The 19,926-nt window shown below is 41.5% G+C and overlaps 1 protein-coding gene across 1 annotated transcript; it reads left to right on the top strand.

Moving 5' to 3' along the window:
• Nucleotides 1-4,284: 4,284 nt before the first annotated feature.
• Nucleotides 4,285-11,716, top strand: LOC117557745 (tripartite motif-containing protein 16-like). The gene is made up of 2 exons (XM_034233722.1): nt 4,285-4,308; nt 9,155-11,716. The coding sequence occupies exon 2, from the start codon at nt 9,358-9,360 to the stop codon at nt 11,026-11,028; it is 1,671 nt and encodes a 556-aa protein (XP_034089613.1). The 5' UTR covers nt 4,285-4,308; nt 9,155-9,357; the 3' UTR covers nt 11,029-11,716.
• Nucleotides 11,717-19,926: the final 8,210 nt, after the last annotated feature.

Raw genomic sequence — 19,926 nt, 5'->3', positions numbered from 1 at the left:
TTCGCTTGACAAACCCCGTGATAGTCCTCAAGCTCTGTGATTGGATGTTTGAGTGTGCGCCGAGGGTTACGCCGAGCGTCGAACAGCACTTTGAAATGGGATGGAACCACGGCAGACTGTCCAAAACTGGATTTGAACGGGCTTTAACCACCAGGTGTCCCTTTCTATCAGCTGTGCACCGTTATGGTGTAAATATACCAATATACCGATTGGATCAAATATAAAAGTCAGCCGAATTAGTGTTGATACTGCAAGGAGACTTATATTGTGAAGAGAAATTGAAGATTTTGTTTAATTGCTGATATATTTATGATCCACGTCACATATTCAGTTTCGGCGGCAGTTATTCCTGTTTGTCTAGAAGTCTTCTCATCAGGGCTCTATCAATAGCGAACTACGGCAGATATGTAATATTTAATGCAGCCGAACCGTGTATTACAATGCCGTTATGTGATGACCTCCAAAGAGAAAAGCAAGCACACTCGGAATAAAGTATTATTTTATTTTAAAAAAATGTCTTCGGATTTCACATGTGACTATTAAAAAATAAATAATTCTTATATTAATATTGACAATAACAACCGACCGTTGGGGAGCGTTCTCATGGCGTCTATTATCAACGCTATGGGAGGTCTATGAAGGTCTATGGGACGCCCTGCCCGTTGAAAACTGACTCTCAAGGGATACCGTGTCCGTAATAGAGTGACGGGGAGGGGCCCTGACCGACCGTCAACATGTGACGGGTTGGGAGTGAGAACGTGTTGACCGAGGACTGAATCCTTCATTGCGGGACATTTCGAGGATGGACCAGTGTATCCTCCACGGTCTTAAAATCCCCACAATGCTTTGCACACGGACCAATTTCCAAAATCTTTGGTGGAAAATGTAAGGCGGGGCCTCTCATATGATGCACACTTGCTAGCCTGTTCCATTCTTCGTTCTCCGAATGCCAGGAAGGATTCTTGCCTAGCCTCTGATGGACCTGACTCGGAAGACATGTCCCAACAAGCACGTTACATTAGCCAGACAGCACTGTTTGACTTGTTGAACTGGTTTACCTGCATGTATGGGTGCATGCATTCCTTTTAGTGTGATAATAGGCTAAGCCAGACAGAATGAACACTTGTTCCACCACCCTATCTATTCCACGTTACTCCTATAAGGCCTTTCTCATTTCTCTAATTTCCCCTCCTCGACTCCTCGACTCCTCGGTCCTACGGTAGTGACCCGGAAATGGATTTCAGCCATGTTGAAGGACATCTCATTTCTCTAAATGCACTTGAAGGACCGAGGATGTGATGCTGTGAAAGTCATTTTGAGGTAATAACGTAAAAGAATATTTTAAACAATGTCTATATTTACTGAACAGTGCCTTATCACACACAATACCTGAACCCTGTGCGGATATAATAAATATATTGCAGACCCAGATTGTTTATGCCTTTTTTATGTATTGTTCTTTTTATTGAGTGGTATCATTGTCAAGTGCTGCCTCTTTTGTATTTGTGGTGAAGTGGGCGTGTACTGTATTCCCAACTCACGCGATCTTCACCATTTTGCCCCAACTCACGCGATCTTCACCATTTTGCCCACACATGCCATCTTGCCTCCCACCACATTTCACTTTGCCATGCTGGGAGAAGAACCAGCAACCCTCTGGTTGAAAGGCATCCATTTACCCCTTGAGCCAAAGACACCAGGACATATTCCAGTCAAATTGTACAGGATTGGCTTCTACGTTCATTAGGGTTACAAGGCGACACAAAGATATTGTTAAAGAACATTTGTCTCAAAAATGTTATTGCTTTATGTCCTACTACCAAAAGTGTGTGTAATGAATGCAGGGATGGAACCCACAACACTCTGACTATAAGACATCAACACTACCTCTCGACCATAGCCTCTTGACAGTCCTAATGTCAGAAATGATAAGACTCATAGCCGTAATTGAGCTATCTGTTTTGATGTCTGAATGAAGTTTCTGCATTGTAAAACGTGTGAGGGGAGAAGGTGAAAACTGTCAATTACTATGACAAATTTCAACAAATGTACGTGTCTGCTTTGCTTTAATATTTTCCTCTGACAACTCCAAGTGCTACATTTTTAACACTGTATTCCCACTTCTTTAGTTCCGGGTTGAGATGCTGTACCAGGTTTTATCCTTGAAAAGCAACATATTGACAGATTATGAACGTTGAAGCCCAACTGTTATAAGATTTGATTGATATCAGTACAGGTGGCTTTAGCTCAAGGGGTAACTGGATGGTTATCAACCTGAAATTCAGTGGTTCAATTCCCTCTCATATCTTATGGAACTAACGAGGCTGTGGTAGTTGTGCTTTAAGAAACTGAAATGATAAACAGGACTAAGGTAAAGTTAGAAAGAAATCGATGCTTAGCTTTAAGTCCTGGCTCCAGATGTGCTGGTAGACTTAGGTTTTTCTGGAACAAAACAAAATAGTTTGCTCCCGGGGTCAGGGCCGGCCCTCGGCATAGGCAGTATAGGCGAATGCTAAGGGCGCATCAACCCATAGGGGGCGCCGGAAATTGGGGAGAAAAAAAAGTTAGAAATTTAAAAAAAAAGTACATCTTATTATCTTATACTAACAGAACTACGCCTATATTGCGTACAGCGCCCATACACTATGGCACACACACCCCTCCAAAAATCAAGTATACAGCTTCTGTGTGCTTTTATTAACATTGGAATTGACTGTGTAAGCGGCCGCGCGGGGGGGGGGAGCTTTAGAGAGCTCTTACCTGGCAGACTGAGCGGCTCTGATAACCTCAGCTCAGTGAGGTAAAGGCACACCTTTATCATTATAGTTATAACAAAATAAGAGAATAGATGAAAAACAGGTATAAAATACTATATGACAGTACAAAAAAGTTGTTATTAATAAACAAGAATACAGTTTGAAAGGGGAGTGATTTGTAAAATATCCATAAAGAAAAAGAAAATCTGCTTACAGTTGTGTTTCATATGGGTGTTGAGAGATGTATCCATAGATCTCTTCATGTTGCTCTCAAAGTGCACCAGATTGATGCTTTTAACTTCAACATTTAAAAAATAAAGTCTTCCCGGGGGAGCATGCCCCCAGACCCCCCTAGAGGAGGTGAGGTACCCCCCTCACTTAAATCATGTTCAAATGGACAGGATACTAAATACAGTTGCACACATCTTGTGTCCATATCTTTCTGTTTTGGTGGTCATGCCACAACCGTACATGCGCGAGTCAAAGTGAGTGTCTGCATTTGAGGGGGGGCGCCAGCTATAATCTGGCCTAGGGCAGCAAATTGCTCAGGGCCGTCCCTGCCCGGGGTACTACTTCCGGTCCGGATGTCTGTTTTCTTTTTATTAGTTTTGTATCTGGTTTCATAATTTCATAATGCCCTGAGATGTAATTCATTTAATAATCACTAACTTATCAATACTGATTATTTCTTTTGAGTGATAAATCAGAATTCTTACTTAAATCTCAGATCTATGAAAACAAATCCTGAAGGTTTTCAGTGAAAGTCAGAAATCTGATTTTTAAAAAAAATACTTTTCTTTCAGATTTTCTATTTTTCTTGAGAAAATCTCAGAAATCTGACTTTTTCTTAAAATATATTTTATTTGTTTTCATAGATCTGAGATTTAAGTAAGAATTCTGATTTATTACTCAAAAGGAAAAATCAGTATTAGGAATGATCAAATCTTTTTTCAGCCAGCGATACCTGCCACCAGTGTTGGAACTAACGCGTTACAAGTAACACGTTACTTTTGACAGTAACTAGTACTTTAACGCATTACTTTTCAAATTCAGTAACGCAGTTACCGTTACTACATGGTGCGTTACTCCGTTAGTTTTTTTATATAGTCAACAGCCAGGCGAACAGAGATGAGAACTGTACTTAAGTACTTGAGTAAATGTACTTAGATACTTCCTGTGTCACATGCGGAGACGGGCTGTGGGCGTGTTTGTGTTGTTTACTAACAAGACTATCATGGCGGCGGCGGAGCTCAAGTCTAGTTTCTCCACCTGGAGATATTCTCACTATTTCACTTTTGTCGAACACAAAGAAAAGAACGTTTTAGTTAAATGTAAGTTGTGTCCTGGCGGGTCAACGATCCTATCTACTGCCCAAACCAGTCATTCAAATCTCTTAAAACATCTGCAAAAACAACATGCTGGGACGAAGCTAGTAGCCTAGCTAAGACCACAGAGACTCAGCCGACGCCACTCCACCTCCACCTAAGCAACAGCGGCTGGATTTTAACCGAGGGACTGCTAGCCAGGGACAAGTGGATAAAGCCATTGCACGGTATGTTGTAGAACACATGCAGGCTATTGCTACAGTGGAGTTACCCGCTTTCAGGGAGCTAGTTAGCATGATAGCATGTCCGGGCGGCACACGGCATATGGGACGGAAAACGTTTTCCAACTACCTGGAGAAAGAATATACAAAAATGGAAAGCCAGCTAATATCGATGCAATCCAGATTGCATATAATGCATGTCAAGTTGATCAACAGATTGTATTATTCTGCAATGCAATAACAGTACTGAAATGAAGGCTATAAGGGAGCATTTATTCCAAGTAACGAAAACGTTACTTTTCACAGTAACGCATTACTTTTGGGTTTAAGTAACTAGTAAAGTAACGCAGTTACTTTTGACATGAAGTAACTAGTAATGGTAACTAGTTACTGGTTTTCAGTAACTAGCACAACACTGCCTGTCACAGGGCTTGGTGTGTTTATTTGGTTGGGGCTCGATGTCCACATAATCACTGACTGGGCGGCCATTGGGTTAAGACAGTGGTTCCCCCTGGGGGGCGCAGAGTCATGCCAGGGGGGGCGCGAGAGACATGGAGGAAAGATTGTTAGAAAAAAAAAAAAAGATTAAAAAAAAAAGTCATAATTTGAAAAATTATTTATTAAAAAATAATATGATGCAGTACTATTACGTCTGGGTCTCTGTGTTTCATTAAAGCTCGGCTCTGTGTGTGTGGAACGAGCCATTTTGTGTGCGCGAGAGAGAGAGTGCACCGGTACCGGAGATCGTTGTTGTTAGCTTCTGGTGCTAGCAAGCTACGCTAACGGAGTTTTTTCAACAACAAGGTGGAGGAGAGTCCTCTCCTGTCAGACTGAGAGACTTAGTGAGCTAAAGGACTCTATCAGTGTTATCTCAGTGGGTCTCAAACGTTTTGGTCACCATTAATGTAAACAATTATTTCCAAGGCACACGTTTATATGTTCATTATAGTTATAAAAAAATACGAGAATAAATGAAAAACAGGTAGGAAATACTATATGACAGTAAAACAAGAATAAAGTTTAAAAAGGTGATTTGTAAAATATCCATTAAGAAAAAGTAAATCTGTTTACAGTTCTGTTTCATATGGGTGTTGAGAGATGCATCCATAGATCTCTTCATTTTGCTCTCAAAGTGCACCAGATTGATGCTTTTAACAATATTTAAAAAAAAAATCTTCCTGGGGGAGCTTGCCCCCGGACCCCCCTATGTGAGGTCCACACACCACCTATAAAAATAGCACTTTACCCCTGCTTACACCTATATGCAGCCGTGAGCTGATTATCGAGCCTTCATTGTGACAGTCGCGGGTACACTGTGTATATGCGTGGGGAGTGTTGCAGTAGAAAATTCCACTGTAGCGACCGGTACATTAATGGGAAACCCTAAATGTTTGAGCACCCTCTATGAAACGTCAAGCTACCCCACAGCACCCCCAAAATAAATCTCTGGCGTCGCCACTGAGCCTGACTATTTGTGTTGGGGGGGCCCGACTTTTTTTTTTGTCCAAAGGGGGGGCCTGACAGAAAAAGTTTGAGAACCACTGGGTTAAGATAAGAGATAAGATAATACTTTATTGATCTCAATTTGGGACATTGTTGTGTTGCAGCAGCATAAAAGACATGGCATTGTACAATACAAATGAAAAAACTAGAAATAAACAAGAAAGTAGAAAATATACATGTCGAATTTACAAATTAACAATAACAAAGGAAAATATAAAGCAAGTTATTATGTATACATAATTATGTGAGGGATGGATTGTTGTTGGTTTTCTTTGTACACAGGCATCTTGATCTGCCTCTTCTTCACTCATAGCAGTGTCACTGTCCTCTGATTCCATCTCAAAATCACTTTCTCCTTTTTGGATGGCATCACATCCTGCACACTGAATCCAGGACCTCTCTTTGCTGGTGGCATTCTGAAATGGAAAAAGTCATTAATAAATATGTATCAATAATACATATGCTTATTATATTGTAATAGATTACCTGAAGGAATAGATAGGGTGGTGGAACAAGTGTTCATTCTGTCTGGCTTAGCCTATTATCACACTAAAAGGAATGCATGCACCCACACATGCAGGTAAACCAGTTCAACAAGTCACACAGTGCTGTCTGGCTAATGCTAACAGGCTAATTATCATACTAAAAGGGATACCTCCAAATGTCCCAAAACATTTCAGAAAGAACTGTTTCTGCCAGAACCAGAGAAGAGTTGAATGTATTTTTGTAACTAATGAACTGATAAGATACAAGTAGAGTTTATAATATTGCTACGGATATAATTTCACATACTGCTATCAGAAATAATGTATTAATTTATTCAATTCTGGTGTTAATTCAACATCTTAACAGATGACACATTTAGAACTTAGTTATAGTGAATTATCAAAGACATTATATTTTTCTATTGGTGTTTTATTTCCATATAAGAAGGTAGCCAGGGCCGGTCATTAAAGGAGGCGATCCAGGAAGCATTCGCTCTCTCAGACTTGCTGCTGACTCCAGAGCCTCTTTGTGGTCCCTGAGAGATTTGGACATTATTCTGTCTTCTTGTTTTTAGTATTGTTAAATGTGTGTGTTTTGGGAGGGGGAGGATTTGGGTAAGTTTGGGGTACCCTCTACCTCTCCTCACTTAGGTAAACTCTGTTAGACACACTGTAGATTGTTGCCACCCTGTAGTTGTTTTGTCTCCTTGTTAGTAGAACAGATAGTGAGGGCTTTTTGTTTGAGTTTTGTTATATTCATTTCTTTAATTTGGCAAAATCTTCTTTGTCTCCTCACTTAAAGAACATTTGTTGGCATTTTCTTTGGTGTAAATAAATAAACTTGTGTTCACTTTCACCCTGACTGTTGTGTGTTACTGTCTCCATTTCCCCTACACTTTATTAGGGATGGAAAAGACACATATATATATATATATATTAGTGCTGTCAAAATTATCGCGTTAACGGCGGTAATTCATTTTTTGAATTAATTGCGTTAAAATATTTAACGCATTTAACGCATGTGCAGAATGGCCCGCCCCATATGTGCCACCAGTGGCAGCGCCAGGGTATGGCTGGGGTAGGCTACACCCATACCAAGAAATGGCTTAGCCCCACCATGAAAAATGATGTTAAAGTAAGCAAAATAAAGTCTGCCAACTCGCGGAGTATATTGCACAGACAGCAGTTAGTCAGATTGATTTCAGTAGCCACGGTTTTGAAAACTTTTGTCACGTAGTGATCGTCTTCTCAATAGAACATCTTTGATAACGGCGTGGTGTTGTTGCAGGAAGTCCCGACGGAGAATACTTTTGCTGTAGTACAGGGGTGCACATAACTGGTACGCAGGTTATGTGCGTAATCTGAAATGCGTACCGTCACTTGTGTCACAAAGCGCATTTGCGTACCGACGTACTTGTGAACCTTTCCCAGAAGGCGGTTAGATCACCGGACGACAGAGTCGGTCTCCGTGTGCACAGACAGGGCTGCTGTTAACGTCGGTCTGTACAACGGAATTGTGCCAAAACTACGCCAACCGGCTGCGGAGGGAGACTCCCCCCCCCCCCCTTCACTGGAGAACTGCGCTAAAACAGCTGATCACAACGTTCACACTCTGTGGTCACGAAGTACTCCACTAGCCGCCCCCCCCTCCCCCTGTCGACTTTCCTGAAGTACTCCCCCGTTGATAGAAATCAACACGTAATGAATTAAGACCCTACACGGTTTGATGATTGATAGGTGTGTGGGTTGTCTTTCATTTTGACACGCAGACAAATGTTATAATAAACATAGATACTGTATGTTAAATGGATATATCCGCCTTCTTTCATTTATCTTTCCATTCCCACGACAATATGCATAAATAAATGGCATATTTTGGACATAGTTCGAATGGTGATTAATCATGATTAATTCATTTTTAAACTGTGATTAATCTGATTAAAATTTGTAATCGTTTGACAGCCCTAATATATATATATATATAGATACGATTCTGAAAAGGGCCATAATGCATAAGGAGTACTTTTACTTTTGGTACTTTAAGTATATTTTGATAGCAATGCTTTTGTACTTTTACTTGTAACAGAGTATTTTTACCCCGTAGTATTTCTACTTTTGCTTCAGTAGAATATCTATCTAGAGATTTTTCATTTATTCTTTATATATTCTATTGTGTATTGCTTGGAGGGGGGGGGGGCACCAAATCATAATCTGGCCTAGGGCACCAAAATGTCTAGGGCCGGCCCTGTCTGCTGCTATATACTTCCACTGCACTACATTTTAAAAGACAGTATTGTACTTTTGAATCCACTGCATTCATTTCACAGCTTTTACTAGTTAGATATAGATTAGTAGATTCAAAATATAAATCAATTATTAAATACACTTTGACAGATTAGATATCCAGCAGCAAGACATAAAGTTATTCAAATGATCTCTACATTGACTAACTGTGATAACACACATCAATAATCATTATAGTAACCCAGTAACTCAATATATAGATATGATTCTGAAAAGGGCCATTATGCATAAGGAGTACTTTTGGTACTTTAAGTATATTTTGATACCAATGCTTTTGTACTTTTACTTGTAACAGAGTATTTTTACCCCGTAGTATTTCTACTTTTGCTTTAGTAGAATATCTGAGTACTTCTTACACCACTGCCACCATGAGTGTGGAGCTGTGTGCTACAAAAGCCTGACTTTAAAACAAATATTTTACAGCTGAAGACTGTTTTCAAATGCAGAGCAGGTTGTGAGCGAGGCTCCGTTTGTAAATGAGGAAACAGTTCAGAGTGTCTGCTCCTCCTCCTGGAACGAGTCAGAGTTTGATGAGCCCTCCCTCTTCTTCCTGCTCTCAGACACAGCCAGCTCCACTCTGTATTTCCTGGTTCCTCCCCTTCAGATCCACACTGAGGGGGATGGGTGTAACCAACATGTGGGTAAAGCACAAGAGCTGATAGGCCACATTCACTGCTCACACACATCCTGTTCAGATCACAGCTCACATAGTTTCAGCTCTCAGGAAGTGAAACTCAGACACTCGCTGCCACTGAGAGGTGAGATGGCGCAGAGAGGAGTTCAGCTGGACCGGGAAACCTTCTCTTGTTCCATCTGTCTGGATCTACTGAAGGATCCGGTCACTATTCCCTGTGGACACAGCTACTGCAAGGACTGTATCAAACACCACTGGGATGGAAAGCTAATCCACAGCTGCCCTCAGTGCAGGCAGAGCTTCACACCGAGGCCTGTCCTGCTGAAGAACACCATGTTAGCAGCTTTAGTGGAGGAGCTGAAGAAGACTGGACTCCAAGCTGCTCCTGCTGATCTCTGCTATGCTGGAGCTGAAGATGTGGCCTGTGATGTCTGCACTGGGAGGAAACTGAGAGCCTGTAAGTCCTGCCTCGTGTGTCTTGTATCTTACTGCGAGCAACACCTCCAGCGTCATTATGACGTAGCTCAATTAAAGAAACACAAGCTGGTGGAGCCCTCCAAGAAGCTCCAGGAGAACATCTGCTCTCGTCACGACGAGGTAATGAAGCTGTTCTGCCGCACTGATCAGCAGAGTATCTGTTCTCTCTGCTCTGTGGACGAACACAAAGGCCACGACACGGTGTCAGCTGCAGCAGAGAGGACTGAGAGGCAGAGAGAGCTGGAGGGGAGTCGACTAAACATCCAGCAGAGGATCCAGGATGGAGAGAAGGAGGTGAAGCTGCTTCAGCAGCAGGTGCAGGCCGTCAATGGCTCTGCTGATAAAGCAGTGGAGGACAGTGAGAAGACGTTCACTGAGCTGATCCGTCTCATGGAGAAGAGAAGCTCTGATGTGAAGCAGCAGCTCAGATCCCAGCAGGAGAGAGAAGTGAGTCGAGTCAGAGAGCTCCAGGAGAAGCTGGAGCAGGAGATCTCTGAGCTGAAGAGGAGAGACGCTGAGCTGAAGCTGCTGTCTCACACAGAGGATCACAACCAGTTTCTGCTCAGCTACCCCTCACTGTCAGCCCTCAGTGAAGCTACACACTCCTCCAGCATCAACATCCGTCCTCTGAGCTACTTTGAGGACGTGACGGCGGCCCTGTCAGCACTCAGAGACAAACTACAGGACGTCCTGAGAGAGGAATGGACAAACGTCTCATCGACTGAAGTGGATGTTTTACTGTCAGCAGCAGAGCCCACCACCAGAGCTGGGTTCTTAACATATTCACAGGAAGTCACTCTGGATCCAAACACAGCATTCACATATCTGTTATTATCTGAGGGGAGCAGAAAAGCAACAAACATGCAACAACATCAGTCTTATTCCAGTCACCCAGACAGATTCACTTATTATCCTCAGGTCCTGAGTAGAGAGAGTCTGACTGGACGGTGTTACTGGGAGGTGGAGCGGAGAGGGTTAGGAGTTTTTGGGAGAAGAGTTTTTGTAGCAGTCGCATACAAGAATATCAGCAGAGCAGGGAATGAAAGTCTATTTGGACTCAATGACAAATCTTGGTCCTTAGATTTTAACCAAAACAGTTATTTATTTCGTTACAACAGTATCGAAACTCCCGTCTCAGGTCCTCTGTCCTCCAGAGTAGGAGTGTACCTGGATCACAGAGCAGGTGTTCTGTCCTTCTACAGCGTCGTCTCTGAAACCATGGCTCTCCTCCACAGAGTGCAGACCACATTCACTCAGCCGCTACATGCTGGAGTTCAGCTTTGTTATTATGGAGCCACAGCTGAGTTTATTGAACTGAAATAGCCTGAAGTCACTTGAGGAACTCTTGTACTTCTTAAACTCACCGTGTGTCCATCAGAGCTGATGGCTCATGTCTTCACTGCACAGAGATCAGCTGTCAATCAAACATGATGGGATGTGCTTTAACATCTTCTCACGAGTTGTTCTGTGTCGTGTGAAATTATATAATCATTTAAAACATTTATTCTTATCCTCTGATTGCCTTTTACTCTGTTCAATTGTATTTGTAGTCTTGTATGTGTTTAACAGAGACGTGTGTTAATGATTTACATATCAGGAGGGCAAAGGAAGTCAAAGGTGGATTTGCAAATGGTTAATGACGAGGGGGTTTGATGGTTTAATGGTGGGGGGTAGGACCAGTTTCTCTTCATGAATATATGTGGATGTGAGCTGTGTTCGGGGTGCAGAACTTCTCTGGCTCTGTTCCTGCATTAGAGATGAATTTCACTCGTTTATTGACTTTCTTTATGACTTTATTAAATATAACAAAAGGCAAACTTTGTCCATGAATCATTGATCAGTTTCTCTGAAGGGTTTCCTCCACATTCTGTAGATGTTGGAGTTCCTTTAGGCGGCGCTCCTTCCTGTGTCTGTTTAGCCAACAGGTTGAGTGCCACATTTACATGACTGTATATTTTTTAATGTTTGGGTTTTCTTGTTAATAAAATAACTAAGAGGACAAAAGTGAAAATCTCTGTCCTTTAGGCTTTTTTTTAATTATAAATATATACATCAATTATTTTTCTGAAACAAGATATTCTCATGTTTTTATATATATTTTATTTATTTGTAGGATTAAGAAAAATCAGATGAATTCAGATGTTATGTTATTTTGAGCTGATGTAGCTCTTTTAGTAAAGCCTGCTCATGTCTCGTCAGGTTGGTGTAGATTTCTCTTCATTGTGTTAAATTGCTGTTAATATGTTTTTTGAAGCTGCAGCACGTTACTCCCAAAGCCCTAAAGAGTACTAAAGACGCAAGTGAGGGACGCAAGGATTGAATTTACAGAAGTGAGATGCAGCCATGGATGTATAATAACAACCGGATGCCTGATTCACTTGAGGGGCGTGGGGAGGGGCTCCTTATTTACGTATCCAAAGTAACTTTTGAAACAGAGGGGATTATGGGTAATGCTGCAATGATCGGTTTGGTGTTTCAGCCAATCAGAGACAGGCTCTGTATATATCTGAGACCTGTAATATATTGATGAGAAACAGTAAAATAGGGACCTTTAACACTTCTGGTTGAAAGACGGCCGCACTCCCTCACAGCCACAGACACACTTTACGATGTTCCTGACAGCAGAAGAAACCAACAGCACTATTTGTGGTTCTTTCATTGCACTAACATTGATCTCCTTGGTTACGCTGCCCCCTGGTGGAGAGCCTTAGACACTGAGCAGTCAGACTTATATGTACTGCAGTAAATGTACAAGCTGCTCTAAAGAAAGCCATCAGAAAAGCCTCGCTATGAATCATCAACAATTACATATTGGTATCAGCAGCTGAACAACTTGATATGTTGTTCTTATTGTAGTCGATATTTAAACACAGGAAGGAATGTGTACCTGACGTAGTGTACATTTCTCTACAGCCTGCAATGATTCCATCAGCTTTACCGTAACATTTCAATGTGTGTGTGTGTGTGTGTGTGTGTGTGTGTGTGTGGTGTGTGTGTGTGTGTGTGTGTGTGTGTTTGTGTGTGTGTGTGTGTGTGTGTGTGTGTGTGTGTGTGTGTGTTTGTGTCAGGGACGTGCACAGACATTTTGGGGGGCGGGAGCTCAAGTGAGAAAAAGGGCACTTCCCGTAATCATTTATAACAAAAAAATGTAAAACAAAAAGTTAAATATAGTTGCACATCTCTGACTTACTGACCAATTTATTTTAATACCCTCACACTCACGCAATTGTTTAATACTCAACAGACTTCTACAAAAGAATCAGTTAACACAGCAGGGCCGTATTCATGGAGTCAACATTGGGGGGGACCAAAAATTCAATAAAACTTTGAATACTAATTTCCTGCCATTCTAAAGGAAAATACATTAAAAATCCATTAAAAGGCCGAGCACAGTGTTCCCTTTAAGAAATGTTCCATGAAGACCATTGGCCTTGGCTGAAGTTTCAGGTGAGCTGCATGATGCCATTTCTTCAAGGGCCATCAGCACTGACTCATACTGCTTGAGAACTGAGCGGATGGCATGGGTACGTACAGTCCACCTGGTGGGACAGAGAGGCTTTAATGAGGTGAAAGTTGAACCATGCTCTGATTTTGCGATATTCTGGAAAATCAACTTGAACTTGCCAGATTGATTAAAGAACCCCCCCAATTCATGGACCAGACCCATTGCATCTCTTACTAGTGGAGAGGCTCCACAGGCAGCCTGCGTAATTAAGTTCACGCAGTGGGGACCACAGTGACAATACACAGCCAGCGGTTGTTCTTTCCTTAAAATGGCTTGTACTCCCTGCAATCGTCCAGCCATGTTTGCGGCACCATCATAAGTTTGTCCTCGGAGTTGAGACAGAGGAAGCTGTAGGCGCGTCATCACATCACATGCCATATTGGCTATATGTTGCCCTGTTGTTGATGACACTTGGTAGATTCCCAGGAATTCTTCCTTTGGTTGTAGATCTGCATCTACAGAGCGCACACATATTGACTCCTGCTCAACTCCTGATATATCTTGGGTGCCATGAATGATAATTGCGAACTGGACCACTGGCATTCATGTTATTTCCGACACAATTTCTTTGATGATTGTATTGGCCATCACCTTCAACAGTTCGTTCTGCAATTCCGGACTGGTGAAATCGAGGGGACCTTTTAGCCAGGAGGTCAGCTCTGCATCGCCCGTTGCCTTGTACTTTAGAAGCTGGCTTAAATTCCCACTCTCCTTCTGATCGCCTCGAAAAGCCAGACCTTGCCGCGCCAAGTACCTCACACCCTCAACAATCTTCATCAGATTTCTTCTTGCTTGTTGCTGCCGTCTTTCAAGCTCACGTGAAAGTTGCACATTAACAGGCTCTGGCTCCTGAATCCTAGTCATCACAGCTAATTTGTGACACTGGCTGTGTTTATGCACACTACATTTCTCCAGTGCCTTCTTCCAATTGTTAAAACCAGTCTTGACAAACGCTGAATCTGCTTTTGACGCAAGCTTAGACTTTTGTGCTGCAAAGTATTTAGCACAATAGAAACAGAGGACCCCTTTTACAGAGGGGCTGTAATGGAGCCATGTATGATCTTCAAACCACTTCTCCTGAAAGTAGAGTATTCTATTTGATAGGGTTTGACTGGGTATGACTTTCACATTTGGATGATTTGGGCAAAGTCCAAGCTCCTCCCCTTCCTTTCCTGTACCTTCATTTTCGCCTGCCTTGCTGCTCTCTCTCTCATTGTCAAACTCACTCTCCCTGCTTGATGGTATTATCTGAAATACATATGAGGATGATCTCATCTTAAATTAACATTAACATTAGACTGCTATGTTGTCATTATTCTGTCTTAACCATCAATATAGCTCCTTTCTGACTTACCTCCATGTCACCAGCGCACACTCTCCCCGTCTGGTCGCCATGCTCACATTCTCTCTCTCTTTACTCTGAACACACCAGAGTGAACATGGAATAAATATTATCAGTAAACAAGCTATCTGACTGGTAACAATACTCACTTTCTCACTGCTCTTAACTTACTTTTTTTCTTTTCTGAGGCTGCCCAAAAAACTGTCTAATGTCACTGCCACCCTTCCTCTTGCTCATGTTTACAGCTTGACCTCGGCGATCTGCAGTTGCTGATGTGATGAATACGGGTCAGCAGCGCTGGATATAAGATAATTAAACATGTTTATTAGCAATTTTGAGCGTTCTAAACCACAAGCTATGATGCACACTGCAAACCTCCTGCGTGTGAGTATCTTTTAAATGCTTCTGACGATTATGAAATACTATTTCATAATAATTGTAGAGTATTTATTATTTAATTAATTCTGGCACCTTTGGTATTCCATAGGGTGTCACACATCACAGTTTTAAATCTTTCCACACCCTACAAATTGCAAAATAAAATAGAAATAATCCACATGAATAAATATCTATTGGATTACATCCAAAACGACACCGTCATTTTCCACATAGCTGACACTAGCCCGCCAAACCCTGGCTAACAACTGAAACCAGCTAGCCCACAGCTAGTTAGCTACTATTCCTGAAAAGTTCGGTTTTAACATCAGAACTACAAGTTACTTACACAAAGAAGCTAAACCGGAGGGTTCATTAACATTACCATTACGAAATAAAATAATATAGATTACTTTAGGGCTAACTAGAAAAGATACCAGAACTGATGGAGGGCCAATTAAAACATGACTGACCTGCTTGGAGCATCAAGCTAACTGAAGGTGGACTCAGACGTGCAACAGCGAAATACACCCCCGGGTACAAAATAAGGAACCAATTTACATATGAAAAGAAATATCCTTTTGGTGAAGTTCACAATAACAGAAAATATAGATTTTCAAGTATACAAATAACCAAAATAAAGAAGTCATAGAATAGCAATTTTATTTTAATAAAAAAAAAAAAAATGTGTGCTATTTATTGGGGGGGACATTTTGAGTGTATCTGAACATTGGGGGGGATGTGTGTCCCCCAATGTATATGGTGAAAACGGCCCTGTAACACAGAGACAATGGTCTTCTTCAGTATTCACTGAGCACAAGAGCAGACAACAAACTAGTCAAATGAATAGTTATTAAATGAGCAGCCAACAATCAAAATGATGAAGTTACTGTTTAAGGACATTACAGGCACAAAGACCCTTTTTTCATACTTGTACATTTTGTTATTTTGGTGTATGTTGCTTCCATGTTTTCTTTCACTCTAATGGAAAGAAAACTTCCAAAAAACACATATAAACGGTGTTTGTTTTACTACCATGTCTGAATTCATCTATAGATTTAAAGCTAATCTGCATTTAAACATAACATTTCAGGGGAAAATACTGACTGAACGAAAGTAACTATCTGGGGAAGTTGTGAGGTGATATGTTTGTTTTTAGTTTTACCCTTTTCACCTGCAATGCCTTGGTAACTGCATGTAAATTAGCGCATTTTAAATCAGGCCTAGTTAACGCCTCATTTGCATATCAATGTGGCGATTGTGATGACGTTATTGGATACACATTCTACTGTATTCACCTTTATTGTATCGGTGTATCCCCTTAGCACATTAGCCTGTATGCCCATGATACATGGCCTTCGCTAAACCTTGAGCTAACTTACCCATTAGCTACTAGCCTTAGTTAACTATATTTGTTGTTGTCTTTTCCTACCCTGATGCGAAGGGAATACGACCGTGGATTTCCTCTCACCTCCTGTGGATTTATATTTATATATATATATATATATATGTTGCTGTATTTTTTTGTGTGAACTCTGGAGGATATTAGTATAGGTTTTTCGCGGCTTTGTTTCCTTCCCAGTAGGCTGTGTTTGGACCTTTGGGTAGAGGAGGGAAGTCTGGGTCCTACGGCTCATGGTGTGGCTGGCCCAGGCCCCCTTCTTCTTGTTTTGTTTGTTTTACGATCCTCCAGACTTGGTTCCTTATTGCCGGTAGGCATGCATGTGAGTTACGTCTGTGCTGAAAATAAATGCCCGTCGATAACTAAATTCTGTGTTTGTCGTGGTTGTTTTTATGTTGCGGGTCTTCCCACGAGCCACTACCGCTTGGTAGAGGGACGGGACGTAACATATGGCCCAGCCAGCAAGTCTCGCCTACACACGTACCTACCACACAGCCACCAGTATCAACCCGGGACAATCACACCTACCTCCCTCCAACACAGCCACCAGCAGCCCATGCACCATCACCCCCACCTACACAGCAGCCAGACCTGTCCTGGAAGACAGACGATCACACTGCTCCCCCTGTCTTTACATTTATAATGAATAGTTGGTTGAAAAAGTTCTGATATTGGAAATATTGAGATTTTACAGTTTCTTATGTTAACATAAATAGTTGGTTGAAAAAATGTTTGTATTTGTACACATCACATGAACCTTGGTATGGAATATGAAGTCATTATTCAGTCCTGATGTAACTTTTCTGTGGTGAAAGCAGAGTGATAGAACAATTTTACTCCAAATTATAATGTACACATTTTAGACATGAACAACACATTTATTTAGGCCTATAGTGTAATTCTTATATTTCACTACTTTTGTGAACCAAAGACTGAAACACCAAACAAAATGGATGACATGAGTAAATCTGTGTTTCACAAGAGTTTTGAAGTTTTCCAAAAATTGGATTTCTAAGCTAAGCATCTCATGAGACAGTGCTCTACGGTGAGTGACTTTGTATTTAGACCAGAGACTACTGAACATTTTGATATGTTACACCATGCCATGTTATAAGAAGTACATTTAAAAGGTGACATCTACAACTTGAGAAAATACCCTTCACTTCACATTCCAGAGGGTTAAGGAAAAGGGCAAGGCGATTTTATTTTAAAAGACAATGAAGGCAGGTTATATTGATATATTGATGTATTTATTATATTCAAAGGCTAATTAATACTCAGTCCCCTGAATCTGGAATAATGTACAATTCATAGCACAGCCTCACAATGTCAGGAACTTTTCATCTACAGATTGCTTTGGTCTGGCTTTACCCTTCACTGATTGGTTGAAGAAACTTTGAACTTATTGTCTATGGAAATCAGAAGGAGGGGCTCATTATCATATAAAAAAACCGCGATATACGCACGAATACACACGCGTATTATGGCACTTTTGGCTTTCCATAGGGCACTGCTAGCGCCGTGGAGCAAGCGGCCATAACAGTATTAGTCTCTTCAACTCGATATTTGTTCACTTAAATTTCATTTTGAATGCTTGGATATTCTCAATGGGTGAATAAAAAAATGTATAATAATAATAAAAAAATAAAAATGACACCGAAGCTTTCTCAGGGCGGACCAATGAGTAAACTGGGCAGGCCTGGTGTATAGTCTACAATAGGCTTGTTTGAGACGCGTTGCGGCTCGCCTCAAAGTAGACGATAATAGCCGATCGCAGCCGGGGGAGGTCTCAAAAAGCTCGCCTGAAGTCGGACAGCTCGGAGTCGGCTTCGTCTTCTTCTTCTTCTCTCGGTTTTTTGGCGGATTGCAAACAACTTTAAGGTGCATACCGCCACCTCCGGAGTCGGCTTGACTCGGTTTGCATTTATAAAGAATGCACACGTGTTTAATCGTTAATGTCAGATATGTACTAAGTAAATACATTTGTTCCTGCTCAAGATTAGATTAAACTTTATTGTTATTGCACATATTACAGGTACTGAGACAACGAAATGCAGTTTAGCTTCTAACCAGGTGCAACAAGCAGTGAAGTGAAAAGTAATGTACACAATAGACAGAATAAAATATAGAATGAATTGAATGATGAATAAACAGTGAGGGCTATGAATACACTAGATACACACAGCAGCCTGTGAGCAGGGGCGGCGCCAGGGGGGAGCTAGGGGGTGCTGAAGCACCCCCCAGGATTGCCAAAGCACCCCCTAAGCACCCCCAAGAAATATGTTTTTTTTTTTTTTTCAAAAATTATTATTTTTATTAAATTAAATTAGAAATATTATTGATTACATCAATGCATATATGAAACAAACACATTTTTGACCAAAAAAATAAAGCCAACACAGGTGATATGATTAGGCCAATGGTCAGCACCCATTCGATTTTTGACCTACCCATAGGCTAAATTACTTTGTGACACTTGATTGACTTCCTGTTAGCTAGAGCGCCAAATGATTTGCTAACAGCAAAGTGAAAAATTGATCGTTTTTTAGTCCTTAAACGACCACGTGTGGACACTCAATCAAAACCAACTGAAAGCGAGAGGGATTCTGCACATAATAGGCCTCGTGAGTACAAGTAGCTTACTTCTGGGTCTCTGTGTTTCATTCAAGCCCTGCTCTGTGTGTGTGTGTGTGTGTGTGTGTGTGTGTGTGTGTGTGTGGCACGAGTCATTTTGTGTGCGTGCGTGCGCGAGCGAGCGAGAGAGCTCGCCTCGCGCACCAGTGGGTATCTACCGGAGATCGTTGTGGTTAGCATCTGGTGCTAGCTAGCCAAGCTAATGGATATAAGGAGCTTTTTCAACAACAAGGTGGAGGGAGAACTCTCTCCTGTCAGACGGAGAGTCTCAGGTAACCTCAACTCAGGTGAAGTAAAGGACTCTCTCAGTGTTTAGATAGTTAACTTTAGTCTAGTTATCTCAGTGGGTCTCAAACGGTTTGTTTTAAAAGGGGAGTGATTTGTAAAATATCTATAAAGAAATAGAAAATCTGTTGACAGTTCTGTTTCGTATGGGTGTTGAGATGTATCCATAGATCTCTTAATGTTGCTCTCAAAGTGCACCAGATTGATGCTTTTAACTTAAATATGTAACAAAAAATCTTCCCGGGGGAGCTAGCCCCCGGACCCCCCTAGAGGAGGTGAGGTCCGCTCCCCACTTGTAAAAATAGCACTTTACCCCTGCCTATATGCCGTGAGCTGATTATCGAGCCTTCATTGTAACAGTCGCGGGTGTGTGTGTGCGTGGGGAGTGTTGCAGTAGAAAATTCAACTGTAGCGCTGGTGCATTAATGGGAAACCCTAAATGTTTGAGCACCCTCTATGAAACGACAAGCTACCCCACAGCACCCCCTAGAGAAAATCTCTTGCGCCGCCACTGCCTGTGAGCAGTATGAACAGTATGAATATGCTAAGATATATAAAGTATGAAACGGTAAGCATTGCAAGTATAGTATAAAATATATAGATATTAATTCCATGATGATAAACATTGTGGAACAATGATGAAAAATGGGAATGGATGGGGCGACGTAAAACTGACAC

The sequence above is a fragment of the Gymnodraco acuticeps genome, unplaced genomic scaffold (assembly GCF_902827175.1).
Source record: "Gymnodraco acuticeps unplaced genomic scaffold, fGymAcu1.1, whole genome shotgun sequence".
NCBI classification, from domain to species: Eukaryota; Metazoa; Chordata; class Actinopteri; order Perciformes; family Bathydraconidae; genus Gymnodraco; species Gymnodraco acuticeps.
This window is presented reverse-complemented; position numbering and strand designations above follow the sequence as displayed.

Bases quoted from the DNA above. Each gene is read 5' to 3' on its own strand.
- LOC117557745 (XM_034233722.1), top strand. From the start codon at position 9,358: ATGGCGCAGAGAGGAGTTCAGCTGGACCGGGAAACCTTCTCTTGTTCC.